General features: G+C 39.1%; 1 protein-coding gene across 4 annotated transcripts; it reads right to left on the bottom strand.

The window, feature by feature from the left end:
• Nucleotides 1–335: 335 nt before the first annotated feature.
• On the bottom strand, nucleotides 336–15,638 carry PDPN (podoplanin). 4 transcript variants are annotated; one of them, XR_011156167.1, is made up of 7 exons: nucleotides 15,313–15,637; nucleotides 4,546–4,631; nucleotides 4,015–4,108; nucleotides 3,742–3,777; nucleotides 3,266–3,377; nucleotides 2,392–2,701; nucleotides 336–785 (listed from the first exon to the last, which is right to left on the bottom strand). XR_011156167.1 is itself a non-coding variant. In XM_069034774.1 (6 exons), exons 1-6 carry the CDS (start codon nucleotides 15,380–15,382, stop codon nucleotides 2,685–2,687), a joined length of 405 nt encoding a protein of 134 aa, XP_068890875.1. In that variant the 5' UTR covers nucleotides 15,383–15,638; the 3' UTR covers nucleotides 1,546–2,684. The 4 variants fall into 4 exon arrangements, 3 of the variants coding, with proteins under 3 accessions (XP_068890875.1, XP_068890874.1, XP_068890876.1); XM_069034774.1 differs by lacking the exon at nucleotides 336–785 and having other exon boundaries at nucleotides 1,546–2,701; nucleotides 3,276–3,377; nucleotides 15,313–15,638; XM_069034773.1 differs by lacking the exon at nucleotides 336–785 and having other exon boundaries at nucleotides 1,546–2,701.
• Between the last annotated feature and the right edge of the window lie 1,219 nt (nucleotides 15,639–16,857).

Below are 16,857 nucleotides of genomic sequence, written 5' to 3'. Positions count from 1 at the left end.
AGTATGGAGCTGTTGTTTCCTCGTGTGTTCTCATGCATAGGAAGTCTCCTGACCTCGGGCCTTGGTTATACAAGCCTGTACCGATCACTCATTTCAGCTCACAGAAGGATTTGCCCTAGGACAATGTGTTGTTTGACTTCTCACCAAGCAGAAAAGGTCCCATCTTCCACAGAAATTCTACCAAAAACCTGCATAGCTTGTGTTCAACACATCTTTGAGGTCCTGAACTAGTAATGGGAAGCTGGATAATGCACGGCAATGACAGCTCAGTCACAGAATACTGCAGTAGATTCATGTGAAATACAAGTGAAATACAAACCTCTGTGTGTATTTTTAGTCTGCATTTCCAAAACATTTGTATAATGAAATTACAGATTAATTAAATTAAGGATTCAGTAACACATAGATACATAACAAATGTGCAAGATTTCCATGAATTTTCTGTAGTTTCTTGAGGTTTGCTTGAAGCTGACCAGAATGTTCTGCACTTGAGATTTCTAGGCAGCAAGGTGTATGAATCATCAGAATATTGAATGTATCAGTGGAGCAGCAGTTGCTGGATTTTCAAAATAAGAGATGTCTTCTGGTTCTTCAGAGTCCTTGCTTTCTTTAGCCATATACTGCATATCCTGGACTCCAACTGCTAATCGGAAGGAAATTGTCTTCATGTTTTTGTAGGTTCAGATTTAGTGCAGCACAATATTTAGTACTGAGTCTCCAGTGCTGGAAGCCCCCTAAATGTTTCAGTGGAGCATGGGCAATTTGGTCAAGGGTTGATTTTTTACCTAAGATTAAAAAAACTTGCTTTAAATTAGGGGGTAGAGTATAAAGGCACAGTTAAGACTAGAAAAATTAAGTAGTTGTTACATGAAGTTAAAATGGCTTTTGGAGTAGGAACAAAGCACAGTGTCCTTGAGCAGAAGGCTGCCTGTTCAACTGTTCTGTCCCTGATCCAGGAAAACTCAAAACTGCCCAGAAGGGTTCTCTGCTATGCATTTTTCAAATGGGGGGCTTGTTACTACTGGTGTCGTAAGAAAGGTTTCCTCATTTTGGTATTTGCAAATTAGCAGTGACTGAGCTGATGCAGAAGAAACTGGTGACATCTGTGCTATTCCCTCCAACGGGTGAATAATTCATAATTCCATATGCCATGCATTTGAGCAGGCATCAGAGCACTTTATGGGGTAGTTCTCAGTACAGACAAGAAATTGTTAAATTGAAGCTAACAGAAATTAATATTCTTTGGCTGTAAGAATAAAAAACTAATTTTCCTGCTTTCATATGAATTTGCACAAAGATAAAGCATAAGCTTACTCCTTGGTCACATACTGAGCATTTCATCACATCTGCTCCAGAACTAACTAAGGACTTCTGAATTAGTTTTCTCTCATATGTTTTGTTTTCAATTATAGTTTCACTTATCAGTGTCAAATGAGTTTGTTGTAGACATTGCACTGATAAGACACTGATAAGCAGCAAAATAAGTCAGGAAAATTGAAGGAAGTTTAAGACATTTTACTTTTTTTAAAAATAAAACCAAGAACAATTATTGTAAAATAATACAGTTTATATTATGATTTTTATTTCTGAAGCTTGTAGTGATATGATAGTTCAACACACATGAAAGAAACAGAAAAGCAAACACAGGTAAGTTGACATTTAGCAAATGATAACCATATTGATTATCATGACTGAAGTGCCATAAAATTTAGGAAACCTGATGCACTGCAGCCACTTGACATGCAAAGCCTTTGCCCTGAGCTCTGCACATTCAGGTCGTGCTGCACTAAATATGCCCCAGAAAAGCTGCAGACTCCAAAGATGCATTATACCTCAGTGACACATTCTGACCTGGTGTTGCACATGTCAAACAAATCTACTGTACAGTTAGAAAATGGGACAGGCATAAAGAAAAAAATGGTGTACGCTAGTTAAAAAGCTTCTACACATCAGCTCTAAAGTGACCCATCAAAACTGGGTATTTTCCAAGCACCCCTTAATTCAGGATGTGTATTTCAATTCCTGCGTGTGTCCGCAACAAGGGAAGGCAGGAAATTCCTGATGCCATAGTCAGACGAGCAAGCTTTCTCTTGGTAGGTCAGTTCCAGCCAGACCTACCATATTTTGCCACAAAATAACATTAAGTATCAAGAGCAGAAAATCTGTATCAGTAGTGGAAAGATTTTAGCTTAGAATATCCAGTATTTTCCTAATTTGTAAATAACTGATTCTCTCTGAAGCTAACTCCTCCATTTTGATACATCATGTGGTAGATGAACATGCCAGAAGCACTTAACCAGTCAAAAACACGGGGGGTTTTGTTTTAAAAGAATACATATCATGTAATGTGAAATAATCTTTGGTAACATTTAAAACCCAAGCATATAATACCTGCAAAATCACATTTCAGATGTACATCTCTTTGCTGCAGGGTTTTTTCTTACTGCAAAATCTTTTTCTTCTAGTAAAATTCTGGTTAGTAAAAAATCCTATGAAATGTTCCATACTCTGCAGGGGGGGTGTGAGGGTGGTCCTTAGAGTTGTGTGGTATCCCCATAGATCTGAAATTCTTTGACTATATTTTCCATGGATCATCTTCTCACACAAATACAGGAATAGTCTTTAGTTTGTGTAAAATAAGAAGCACTTGTATTTTCTGGCATAGAATGGCATGGTTGCTTGTTTCAACTGTGTTTAGGGCCTGGAAAACAAAAAAGTAGACATCTTATTGTTCATCATTACTTAAATGTAATGTTCTTTTTTTCCTCCCTCTCTTTGTCTTTCCTAACACCTCTTTATTTCTCTTCCTAGTACCTATTTTGGTTTCTCCTGGTGCACAGTATCTGTTCAATTTTCTGGGGCTTTCTTATTCCTTCAGAGTTTGTAAAATCTGTTTAGATGTGCGTGGCACCAAAAAATAAGGTAGAGATCACTTCCCAATGTTCACATGTTATCCACTACTTCTGGAACTTAGTCCTGTAGTGCTTCCTAGTGAATTTTATCTCTGTGCACCAGAGTAATCCCAGCCCCAAGCACCTGATATTATAACAGCACATGCACACTATCTGGGAAATTCTGAAGCACATGAGAGCATGCAGACCCCACACCACACAGGCAGCTCTTGCTGGGTCTGTCTGAGGCCCTGTATAACAGGAAAATAGCTTGTTTTATCAAAATAGAAACCTTAGGAATTTCCCAAGCGATTCCTGTGACCCTGCTCAGAAGAAGATTCTTGTCAAAAAAGCCTGATGAGCAGTTTACTTACGAGTACCTGCCTGACATCTTCCTTGCAACAGCAATTATTATTCCTGCAAGGATTCCAACTGCAACAATGATTCCAATAATTATTCCAACCAGTGCAGTTGTTCCCAGACCACCTAAAAGAAGAAATTTGGAATGTTAGCATGTATCTCATGGAGACCATTGATAAGAGGCTACTGATAGACCTGATGCTGTTCTGCTGCATCCCACTCCTTGGGGAAATTTCTTACTATCTTGTGAATTCTGAAGTAGGTTTGGATGTTCAGTAGCCTGCAAACATGCCTTTGGCTGAAGGGCTCCATATGGATGTTGGTATGGAGACAGCGATCAGGTGAACCAGGGAAGGCAGTTCAGGGAGCAGGCTGTGCCTCCTCCTGAACTTTTACTTAATGGCATGGGTACAGGAAGGGCTGCTGGAAGGGGAGTTGCCTGGCAGTTATGTTCCCCCTTGTCATTATAAGCAAATCTTCTGTTTAATACCTTCATCAGTTTTCTCTGGTTCCCCACTCCGTTCACCTGTAAAGCCAGAGAGACAATAATTACTCGCTCTGCTTTGTAACAGTGTTACATTCCAATTTGTAAGGCTATATCCAAGGAAAACTTTTATTGACTCTGTCACAATGGTTTGAAGTTGTTCTTTTGATAGGAAGTAAGCAAATGAAGTTTGAGAGAGTATTTGAGATTTCCAGATATTGTTTAGTAGATGGCAGTAGAACTTTGATATATGAAAACAGAAATGAAAGGGTTTTTTACCATCAACACTTTCTGTGTTAACTTCATAAGCAGTAGAATTTTCACTTTCCCTCTCCAGGACAAAGGCACTCTCTGTGGTCTTCAGGTGTCCAATCTGCAAGAGATTTGTTACATTGTGTAGTCTTGTGGGCAGTTACAAGAAGTGGGGGGAAAAGAGGGAAAAGAAAACCTGAGTACCTTCAGTCTACATCTATAAAGTAGCATTTAAATTTCTTAGTCTGTCAGGTGTGGATGCTTTTTTAGCTGTCACTGCTCATGTTTGACATGTGTACAGCAACCAAAACAAACCAAGATAAGCTGATTTGTCTTCCCAGCTAGAGGCTTTCTACATCAGATCTCTTGGTAGGACTGCAAAAGGTGTAGGAGGCCACAGAATTTTGCAGACCTGCCTTTTTTCATTGGTTTTTTAAAAGTAGTTTGTGAGTTTAGTTTCAGTGAAACTGCTTGGGAGATAGTGAATTGGAAGAGGTGGGAGGTGGCAGGGAATAAGCAGGTAGCATGAAGGATCTTTTATTTAGCATATATACTCACCACTGTTGGAAATTCTTCAAATTCTGTGTCATTTCTGTCTCTGAAATCAATTGTTGCACTTTCTTCTCCTTCTAGAACTGAGCTTGCTAAATAAAATTTTAGAAAATGAGTCAGGATTTTACTTGGTAGTCACATGTTCTGGCTCCTCTGACAAATAAACTTTGTTAAACATGACCTCTGTGTAGTGTTCTCTCTCCCTGTCCCTGCCCACCTGGGAATGGGACATTTTTTTTAATAAGTCTGAATTTTGTTATACTCTTGTCCAAAGCAGTAGGACAAAAAGCTTAAATACCCACCACTTAACTCTGGCACAACCTTGAAGCATACTGGTTATTAACATTTTGTCCAAGAAATTATTCCCTTTTTTATTAAGAAAAGGTTCCCCAAAGTGGATGTGATTATTCCAGATTTCAAGCTAAACATTAGCTTAAGTATTGGGATAGATTACTTCAAGCATCTTCCATTTTCTAAAATAGTAAAAGCTTTCTCACATCTTTCAGCTCAGCCCCAGCTGCAACCTTTATTTTTAGAGCTGCCACCAATGCTTATGGGTGCAGCTATAATTTGGAAATATTCCTACACAAATTAGTCCTGAGGCTTTCCTAAAGTTTCAAACCTTAGTTGTCATAATTTGAATTTTTAGATAACAATGTAAGGCCTTTTTTTTTTTTTTTTTTTTTTTTAAATTCTAGACCCCTGGTTCATCTGTGCTCTTTGATAAAATGGATATTTAGATTTTTGCCCACACAGTGCTGTTAATTTACAAATACAGCAAGAATTCCTCAGTAGGGAAATGAGCTGGAACAAGGTAAAACAGGAGATATATGGCTGTGTGGAGATAACTGTCAGTACCAAGAATGTGCTGAAAACATAAGTATTATTTAATTCAATTTCTTACTGATTCATAAACCTGTGACAGGCAGAGTGTGATGTTAATGTGGCGTGAGATCTGGGAGTTTGTAATTCCTGGTGATTACAAAGCCAGGTGAGGCTGCTTGTCCTGCTGCTGCCTGGGGCATAAAGGTTCCACTAATTCCAGAGCCTAGTGATGAAACTGAAGCAAAGAGCTAATAGGAGGGGTTGTTCTGAGCAAGTACTTAAGGCAAAAAAAGCACTAAAAACTTCTGAAAAAATCTTTCCTGGATTCAAGTTTTGCATGTAACTTCTATTTATCAAAGCAACCAGATCAGAAGGACAGCTATTCACAGGAGTTCTTTTAAAAAATGAAAATTACTGTACCGTTTGAATATCTTATGTATGAGAAATATTCACAACCTCTTTGTTTTATTAAATTTAACACTGTTTCTACTAATTACACTTTTTATTTAGTGACCTAAAAACATTCTCATCTCCTCTGCATATGAAGTTAGACAATTTCTAAATTGTTAGTTTGGTTCCAAATACTTTTTATGAAAAACTTTACTGTTCCTAAATGCACCCCACTTGTTTTATATATGATATAGAGACAAGTAAACAGCTTTTGTTCTGTGACTGAAATCAGAAAGGATGGGCATTTTGCTCGATATCAGTCAAAAATGAAAAAAAGGATAGAATCTCTTTAAATCAGCTGTGAAGATATCACTCGGAAATTGTCTTTCTTTAGTCATGAGTTCCATTTAACTTTTGTTCATTTTCACCTGCTCCTTTTAATACAAAAATGTTATTTAAAATAAAAAAGCCAATATTTAATTTTAAAATTGGTAAAAAAATGTACTGGCAGCTTAAAGGAAATTTTTCATACAGAAGATGAATGATTTGGCATTAAGAAAAAAAATCTGGTTTTGCTCGAAACTCTCATTTGAATTCTACTGGAAACTTGCAAATATTTTTCCTTTGTTCCCAAAACTGTTTTCTGAACCAAAATAGAAAATTTTTATCCATCCCCACCAATGTAAGACTGAGAGCTTTGTCCCTTTGCCAAGAGACCAAACACTGAACTAAACTTAGATTTCTAATTCCACGTTTACTGAAGTAAATAGAATTTTGTATTTCTGTATCCTTCTAAGCCTGAATACAGATACAGTTTCTATTTAGGAGCCAAAATGGTGTACCGGTAGTACTTTAGGCAGTAGCAGATGAAGAAACTATATTCATGTTATGCCAACATGAGGCCAAATATAGCGGCTAATTAAGCCAGTCAGTCTCCCAGAAATCACCTTATAATCCATGGAAAGACTAGAACAGGGTAAATCAGAGTTCCAAGTTAGATGGTAAAAGTAATGGTTTGGTCATTTTTGATTGAAATACTCCAGGTATTGTCGGAGTAGCATAAAGGGGCTGACTTTGTGTTGTATATTTAGACACTTTCTAAATATTAGTGTGATTTAAGATCTATCACTACTTTATAATCCTTTTTTTTGCTTATAAAATAATAGCTTAAAAATACAACTTTGTGGTGTACAATCATGGCTATGTAAATGTTAAGGGTGAACAAAGAAACAGCAATAGAACTCAGCAGCACAAATGTGTATGAATCAGTTTACCTTGTAATCCCAGTCAGAACCGAAGAAACATCCCTTATTCACTAGTTGAAAATAAACACAGATGGAGAAAACCAATTACTAGAGGAAAATCCACCAGTAGAAGGTGAAATAAATTTTGTATGTTAACAACAAGCAGCTATTGGGAAAAGCTGCTTATATTCCTGGCATGGCAGTGGCTTTCAGCCCTGAAAAGTTGCCTGATAGTGAAGGCAGGAAAGGAAAGTGTGTCACACAGCAAAGGTGTAAAGAATTAGTGAATGTCACAAAGAAAAATAAAATAAATATTCTTCTGTGTGTGGTACTTGTTGCAGATCCTTGGCCATGAGTGGCATGTAGAAAACCTATTTCAATGCCTTTGCCCTCTCAGTACCATGATTGACAAAAGGAGATGGCCCAGATTGATCTTGCCTAATTTTAGGTTCTTAATAAAGGCGCCTAAATAAAGTGTCTGCTTGCCCTTATCTTCTTTTATAGTCTGTAGGGAAAAATAAATACCTCTAGAAGGTAATTCAGTTCACCTGAGATTTGGGTCATCCTTGGTAGCACTGCCTTTCCTTAACTGCAAAGGGAAACTGGAATACATAGGCTCCCCTATGAACTACCCAAAGCTCAGACTGATCTGATTTCTGTCAGTCTGAAGGTCTTGCCCCAGCCCTGTTCAAGCTGAGGTTCTGTATTTGATGCAGAATACTCCCTGGACTCTGTTTCCAGGTTCGTTTTGGACAAACAGTGGAGGTGGCTGGGTGGTGGTTAAACAGACACTACCAAATTATTACCCAGAGAAAGACTGGGAGGCAATTTATTATCAGTGTTTCGCATTTGTAGGAAGGAATACTGGATATTAGACAGCTCTTCATCAGAGAAAGTCATAATTAACTTAAATATTGAAATGAAATTGGGAGACATTATTGGACTTTAAGCTTCTTTCACTGTACCCAGTACAAGGCTCTGCACCACTGACATCAAAGGGAATGTAAATGGGATTTAAGGGGTGTGTGCTTGTGTCATTTCTTGGTTTCATCTGATGTGGGCCAAATGTAGCAAAAGTCAGGGTTAAGTGGTGCTTCTGCATGTGTTCTTAATCTTATCTTAGAGGAGGTTGTAAATAAAAACATTGCCTCACAGTGCTGGGGCTGTCTCCAAGGAGCCTCCTCTGTTCGCAGCTATACGTTGCTGCAGATGTGAATTAATCATTGCACCCCATCCTGCCAACGTTCCAGCTGGGAGCCTTTCAGTTCAAAGTCCCAGCTGCTCTCAGGCTGCAGCTTCTCACACCAGGACAAAATTTGATGTCTTTAAAAGTTTAATACCACTTTGAAAACCTCTCATGCTTAAGCATCCCATGACCCCCTTAGGGGAAGCTGAGCTCACTATTTCCATGCACAGAGTGACAGTTTACTACAGAAACCTCTTAGGGCTGCTTTCAAAGCACAGTGGTTGTGTTGGAAAGGAGAGGGAGTTGTAAAAACTGTTGTTCATTAGCATTTCTTTCAGGTATCTCCAAAACCAACAAAGATACTTCTGAAGATGAAAAATGTTGTAGGATGTTGTTTCTTTTCTCGCATAAACCTGAATAAACCCAAACACTAGTGGGTAAAGGGAGTTGTAAGCCTGTATTTTAGCTTAGTCCTTGAAATAGGAAGCCCACAAAATAGAATGTTTCCATTTCTGATAAGAGACCAGGAGATAAAAATGGCAAACCTTACAGGATTCCCTCTAGCAAGAACTGCAATAATCCTTTGCTCATTGCCCTCTGCTTCTACTTGGGAAAAAAAAAAAGAAAAAAGAAAAAAAAGGAAAAAAAAAGAAAACCAGCCTCAGTTATTTATAACAGCTAAATATATTAGCTAGCAGAGTTTAGCAGGATGGGTCGCTTGGGACATATCACTTTTCTGTTGGAGATGTAACTGAGCAAATATCTGGAGCTGACTGATGGTTTTCAGTATCTGCTTCCGGAATTGTTACAGACCAAGTGGTGTTGTTTGAAGGATTGTGTATGGATGTGTGTGTTGGCCATCCTGTTTTGACTGCGTTTTATTCAGCATTCATGTCCTGATACAGGAATTCCCTTTCTGAGGAAGTATTCTTCACTCAGAGACCTTAATTTGATTGTGAGCAAACTGAGCCTTAGTCAGTATTTCATAATTGGAATCAGTTCAGTTGTAGTTCAGTGAAAACTTCTATTCATGGTGGTGGAGGTTTAACAAAAATGTGTGGTTTGCAAGGGATCTGCCTTTTAAATACAACAGCTCTGTAAATTTCAGAAGCAATTTTGTCTGGTTTTTGGCTTCACCCTCAATTAAAGTGTATTCCAGAGTCATGTCCAAAACCTACAACATTAGCTTAATTTTGTCTGAAAATAGTTTTCCATTATTTTTACACTTTTGGATTTTTTTTTTAAAGTATACAGGTGTCTCTTTTGTTGTGAAATTGTTCAACACTGCCAAATCCAGGACAGAAAATTTTTTGTACTTTGAAAATGCAAGGGTTTGAAGAATATAATATAGTGGATTCTGGGATCTGAATTTTTCAATTTGAATCTTTGCACAGTTAAAATTTTCAGACTTTAGAAAAGCAGGGAAGTTTGTTAATGAGAACTGAAATTCTCATTTGTACCTGGGGCTCCTGCAAAATCATATCTGCAGTATCCAGAGAGCTCTGTGCCCTTTTCTTTCTCTGCTAATTCTTTCTGGAAGCTGGAGTAATCTGTCATGCCATTAAAAATCCCCTGGCGTGTATTTAAGTGCCTAGACTGTTGTTCAGGAAAGTATGTACTGTCTAAATCCTGAAGTGCTTTCTGCAGTTTCTTTAGACAAAGACTGACGGCTTTGCTTTATACAACGAAGGAAGCTGGATGACAGAATACCAGAAATTTTGGAAAGTATCTGCCAGTTGGAAAATGGTCGTGAAACACAAGGAAGGATTTAGCTCAGCCTTATTTAGAGTATGACTGACATTGTTCAGGTATTCCATGTAGCTTGTGGTGACAGTGCTTTGCTGATTTGTCAAAAACATTTCCTTTAGTCACCACACCCTGCTACAGATGGGTTTTATTGCTGGGGCTGGCTTAGCCAAAGGAACAAAGCCAGAGTTTAAATCGACAGTGCCAAGTGGCAAAGAAGCACTCGGCTGCTTCTCAAGTAAATCACATGTCTTCTGAATGTTACGATATTCTACTGACAGAAAAGCAACCCAAAATGTACTTTAACTGGGCAGCAACTGCTCTTCAAGTGCTTGGTGTGTGTCATGACCCCCAGCCAGAGTCACGAAACAAAGCCAGGAGAGGAAAAGCTGGAAACTTCCTAAGCTTTGTCTTATGCATGGTAAAATCAGCCACAGAGCTGTGGGCATTAGGAAGGAAATTACAAACTCCATTTCAGGATATTCCTTTAAAATATTCCTTGCAGAACTAGAGATTAGTATTCCGAATGTATGCTTTTAATAATGTTGCTGTGTCAACCTCTGCTTTCTTGTCTATTAAGTACACTTACCTCAGACTTGCTATCCCATGCATGTGGGATAAAATGACTTTTTAACTGAGATTTGCTGCCCCATGACCCTGTTTCCCTGTTTGCAGTTTTACTAACAGTCTAATTGTTTCCTCTGAGCAGTGAGGGCTGGAACAAAAAGGTTGAACTTGTGATCAAGGTGTAAATGTCTCTTGTATCTTGCTGTAAGTGGCAGAATCACAAAACCATCTTTCACTGCATGGCTGACTAGGAAGGAGAGTTGCAGCCAAGACAAGCAGAAAAGTACAAAACTTGGTGTAAGGGATCAGTAAATTGGACAGATGTGCAGTAGAAAGCAGACATCTGCATACAAATACTGGGATAGGTAAATGCAACCAAAAGGAATTAAGAAACAACCTCTAATACAGTAATAAACTAATCTTTTCCCTAAATGACTTCCTTCCCTGAACTATGAGGCTACAGCCATGTGCCCTTTCACGTTGCCCTGTTGTAGATTACTAACCCTTCGTATCTGCTAGCAGAACCCTTTGCAGCTTCCTCAACTCATTTGTTTGAAATACTCATGCCAGACACTGAACTGGAAATTCTTAGGTGTTAATTCTGTTCACACAGTGATTTTTGGCTACCTACTTTATATTGCCATGCAGCAGGCAAGTTCCCTTCAAATGTGTTTAGTCTGACTTTTATACTCCGCTGACAATAGGCTAGCTAATGTTTGGATGGGCTTCCTAGTCATAAAACCATTGAAATATGGGTTTGGAGTTAAGTGTGTCCCCATTACAGATTTAGTAGTGTCTCAAGCTCTCCTAACAGAGTACATGCCTGGAAATGGTGATGGTGTCACAGCTGAATTGTGCCTTCACAAAGGATTATTCTGATGCAGTTTGTGCTGGATGTTGTAGTGTTTGTAATCAACAAATACAAGGATGGAAAAAACATGAGGAAGTCATAAAGCAACATGAGAATGTGCTCAGCATCAGCTTCTATGTCCTTTGAGAGTTTTTGGACAAGCTTCTGAGATGGAGAGTTGGAAATCAATAGTACATTTGTCTCTTATTTTTCCTCATTTGTTTCTCTTTAGCACATCCTAGATACCTATACTCCCAATCCCACATCTTTTTCTGAAATGCTGTTTAAAAAAGTTGTGAACTGCAGAGCTCTGAGCTTTGCTGTGGGATTAATCCCCATGGAGGGGATGGGCTGTGCACACACAAATCAGAGAGGCCCTTTGAGAAGATCTGGGAGGCTGTGAGTGGTAGGATCTGGCAGCGTTTGGGTTCCATCCTGTAGTCCCTGACCACATCCAGACAAAAAGCAAACAAACCAACAAAATAAACGTGCCACTGAGCCAGCCCATGTGCCCAAGCTGGGCCAGCAGCAGCAGCGGACATTTCTGTGGTCCATGTGTGACTCACCTCAAGTGACACATGGAGAAACACCACACGGTCCTGTCAGAGCCTCACAGCCTGAAAACCTTCCTGCACTGCTTCATTATCTACCAAAATGCTCTCCAGGTTCTTTGTTGCTTTCTTTTTGTTGTTGTTGTTGCTTTTTTTTTTGTTTCAGATGATTTACAAGTCCGCAATCTGAGGTAAATGCATGAATTGAGTGGAAACTGATGAATTGCAGGAGCTGAGAATCTGGCCTCTCTATTTCCAGTTTTAGTGTGCAGCCTGAGTTAATGAAAGGTCCTCTTGTAAGCCCTTAAATACCACTATTTTCTTTGTTTATGAAGTTACAGATTCAAAAACTAACTGTTGGGATACAGGTGTGCAAACCTCTCTGCTTGCCCAGCTAAGGAGAAAGTGAATTTTATTTGTTCTCTGCTGGTTTTCCGCAAAGACACTGCAAAATACAGTTACACTAACTTGCAGACCTACTAACTGAGATTCAGCAAGATGATTTTCTCCTTTCTGTGATAATTGTTTTGGGTATTGGACATGTAGAGTTACAGTCATACCATGAAGAGGCATATATGGGCCATGTGTAAGAGTACTCATCATTCTTCATGCAGGATGAAAGGTTGTGCGGTGTTAATTTAGTAGAAAACTGGTTCCCTTTTGAGTCAATGTGACTGTTCAATTTGCTTGTAGATTTTTTTACAATCAGCAGTTACAGAATCTGATTTTCAAAAGACTTCAGAGTTGCCTGATTTTATTGTTTAGTTTTGCCACTGAAATAGTGACAGAGCTTGGGTAAATCAGGACTCTTTTGAAACAATCTTTTCTCGTGATTTTGTCAATTCTCTTTATTATGGTTTTGAAAAACAGAAAACTTTTTAGTCTTTCATAGCTGACTGTAAACTTCAATTTCCTTTCTTAACATATAGACACTTTTTATCTGAATTATCCTGTCTGTTTTCTTACTTTCAGTCCAAACCAAATGTAATGTGACCTAGTATAAACCTGACTTGCATAAGGAGATATAATCTAATATTTGCCTCTAGGTAAGATTGGGCACATGGACAGTTGATACAGCTCAAGTGGCATGTGGTATCTTGTTAAACAATCATGTTAATTTTTGTTCATGTTATGTGACAGCCAACAGAGTAATCTCCTTCCATTCAATGATACAGCATCATGGGAAAGGTTTGGAATCAGGAAATGCATTGCTTCTGCAAAGCACTGGTTTGTATGCTTGTTCAGGCCAACTTCCATCTCAACTCTTTTGGTCTGATTCTGTGTGTGAAGATTTGCCTAAGTTTTGACATGCTGAACAAGATCAGCAGGGCAAAAATGTATCTGCTAATCATACAAAAATAAAAATAAAACCAATAATAGTAGTAGTAGTAGTAATAATAACAATAATAATCCTTTCGAAAATTGGAAGTATGCTTCCTCATGGAAACAAAGCTGCTTTTCTTGATTTGGTCTCAATCCATAAACTGGAGTGCCCAACCATAAGAAAAGGGTAGCTGCAGGTTTCTTTATGGACTTTTCCAGGTTAACAGGTATCAGAAAGAGACCTTTTTCCTCTAAAACCTTCAGGCCACACTGTGTTCCCCAGAGGTTTGGGTATCTGGATAAACCCACTCCACCAAGTGCTGTACAAGTCAAGCCTCCTCCCATCTCCCTGTCAGCCAGCAGAGATTGCTGAAGGTGGCATTGTCATTTCATGTCTGTTCTAACTTGTAATTGCTGATGGTTATCAGTAAACTGCAGTGATACACACTAAATACTCCAGAATACTCCAGACTGACTTATTTTATATCTGGAGTCCATTTTCCTGATGTATCCTTTGGAAGTTGTCCTAAATGACTGGCTCCATGTGAAAAAAAAGTCATAAACCCTAAACAGACACAGAAAGCCTTAATATTGTAAACCACATTCTTGATGCAGCTCTGGAGTTCAGTGCAAACTGTACAGGTAATAAAGCAGAGGTAGGATTTTGCAAGCAGGAAATCTATTTTTTATGGCTAGTAGGGTTTCAGCCTGATCATTGCTGGACTCCTCTCAGAGTTGAGAGCATATACACTTAAGAACTCCCCAAAAGCCTGAAGATGAAGTCTTTTTACCTGTAATTCTGGTATCTTAGATTGCTTAAGGTAATTCTATAAAATAATGGTGGTTTTGCCTCATTTCTGATGTCTTTAAACTTTGGTACATTTAATATTGATGCTTTTTAAGAATAAGGTGGCTGGGTGAGCCTAGAAAACAACTTTTGTGACTTGCCTAGTATCTGTTGATTTTAGTTTTTCTGTGAAATTTTGAAGCATAACTCCAAACTTTCAGCCTCATATTCTGACATACAGAACATTGTTAGAAGTTTCAAGTCAATGTCTACGCATAGTGTATATACACATAGCTGCATTCTTTTCAGCAGGATGATACTGATTGTTATCAGGCCAAAATCAGGTAGGTTTTTTTTTTGTTTGGGTCCCCAAATCTAAGCCTGATGAGTAGATCTATGCTTTGGAAGACCAGTGGGCTGAGTTTTAAGTCACTGTATTCAGAGCACTGGTACTTGAAACTGCTACACTGCTACTTGGAACACATTCCATGGCAATGGCAGCTGTAAACCACATTGCCTCATGGCCAATTCATTCACCATGAGTCAAATACTGCTCAGAAAGACTGAGTTTCAAAGTGGCATTCCTGGAATCAAGTAATGGGCAGGGTAATTCTGATTTTCCGTTATCAAATCAGACTCTCCTCCTTTAGCTGTAAAAAGACTTAAACTTCTGTTTTACCTAAAAGTGTATATTGTATCTTTCTTATAAAATTAAAAATAAATAACTTTCCAGATTAATCTTTTTAGTACATAACACTTCTCAAATCTGTCTTTGGCAATAATTGCCCCGGTTTAGTTTCCCTCATTGTATATATTGCTTATGGCTAAGTTAGGCTTAGCAAAACCCGGCATAACGCTCAAACTCTAAGCGTCTGTAATGTCTCTAAGCACAGAAGTTAAACTCCTGACTGAAAAGATTTACAAGTTACTTTCATAGAGTTATACCCCTAAGTGTCAGTTAAACTAAATTATTGCTTGCAGAGTCTGCTGTGTGTGTTCCAATGAGACTGAAGCCATTTCCAAGGGCTGTGGAGGGAGTGCCTTCCCTGCCTGCCCGTATCCCTCTCCCTCCCTTACAGACACACAGAAAATTCTTTCCTAATACAGTCTAACTCAGCCCATCGAAAACTTTTACTGTGTTTCTTTCCAGATCACAGCTCTAGTAGATGCCCAGTTGCAGCTTAAGAATTTCAAAAGAAGTTTTACAAACAGGACAGAGTAGCTATGTAGCCTATGAGAGAGCACAGAAACTGTTAAATTACAGGAAATGACTGGAAATAATTGTAACCAAACTTTCTCCTTACCTTCTTGAGCAAGTGCTACAAAAGGCACGCTCCCGAGGACGAAGATGAAGAATGGAACTTTAACAAACATCTTTATCTGCTTACAGAGTCACTTTCCAATCCCGAAACCAGACGGATCCAAATTTAAATTAATTTTTTTAGAGGTAGTGGAGAATTGAGATGATAAAAAGAAATCACTGCAAAAAAATACTTTGGTATTCCGAATATTCCTTTAGCTGCTCTAGTGTAAAGGGGGAGGTTTTCTCAGATGATAACTGAACAGTTAAAGAAAACTGAGTGGAGTCAGAATTATTTTCTTTAGCCAAGGGGTGGGAGCAGCCTAAGGTGGTCCTCAATGAGCAGCCAGGCCCGCCCTCCCCACGCTGTTTGGTCAGGACCAAAATTATGATCTCAGCTCAGGTTTAAAGTTACAGGAGCTGTTGTAGCTTTCAGAAGACTTTTATTTAGCAAAGGGGGAAAAGGAATTTAGGCAAAGCAAGTTGTTCCCTCCCTTCTGCAAACTGCCTTTAAAAAATCGTTAAGAAACAACACTAAGGACAGTTTTCTTGTTATTTCCAGCAGTGAACTGAAGGCTTTTCTATTTCAAAGTGAGCCCCCATTTTTATCTAAGCAAGTGTGGTACTGAATGCGCATTTAAGGATACTGAAATAGTTCTTAGGACAGGCTATTTAATTCTTCAGTAAATACTGTCTGAATTTTCCTGTGTCTCTCAGCTTGTGTCCTCAAGTGACATCCTGGCTGTGCTCAACCGCTTCTCTCTGCCCACAGGCTCACTGGCCTTGGAGAGCTGATACCACCCTTCAGAGAGAGGATTTTTCCTTTTCAAGTGCAATATTAGGAGTGCAGCCCCTACGATGTTCAAGACTCAATACTTTTCCTTGTCTGTGTTTCTGGGCACCAGCTTTGCAGAGCAGGAGTGTGAGGCTGGATACCCCCACCATGTGTAAGAGACACTTCTGCTCACCAAGAATGGTTGTGAGACACAAACTGGGGCTGAGCAGGACTTGGGGAGCAATGGGTCATATCAATCCTTTTCTGAATCTTGCCTCATCTTGGGCAAGCGATAATCTAATGATTTACATCTATTTAAGAGTGTAGTGAGTTTTAACCAGGGTTCATGTATGAACTAAGTGTCCCAGTGACAGAGCTGAGTGAGGGAATGTGGAACCTTCTCCCTCAGCTTCTGCAGTGCCAGGACATCAGGCTCCAGCACAGCAGCAGCATAGATTTACTTCCTTTCTGCCCACAGTTGTAGAATAACCTCTGCCAGAGGAGCGGGGCAGACTTGTGGCAGAGGTTTTGTCTTTTTCTAAATATACACACACACACAACCGCCCCCCCAACCAAACAAAAAAGGAACCCCTAAACCAGGGGTTTTGCTCAGGGAATGTGAGTCAGAGTGGTCATTAAAGACCCCACAACACTTGGTGGTACAAAGGCCCAAAGCAAGTCTAAACTTAAGCAGTGATGTAAAAAGGGCTGCAGATGGGGAATGCAGCACCTCCATAGGGATTTTCTTTCCTTCTGGAAGTGATAGGTGCCAAA

Source organism: Aphelocoma coerulescens, chromosome 21 (genome assembly GCF_041296385.1).
Source record: "Aphelocoma coerulescens isolate FSJ_1873_10779 chromosome 21, UR_Acoe_1.0, whole genome shotgun sequence".
Lineage (NCBI taxonomy): Eukaryota > Metazoa > Chordata > Aves > Passeriformes > Corvidae > Aphelocoma > Aphelocoma coerulescens.
The sequence above is the reverse complement of the archived record's forward strand: the minus strand, read 5'-3'. Positions and strand labels throughout refer to the sequence as shown.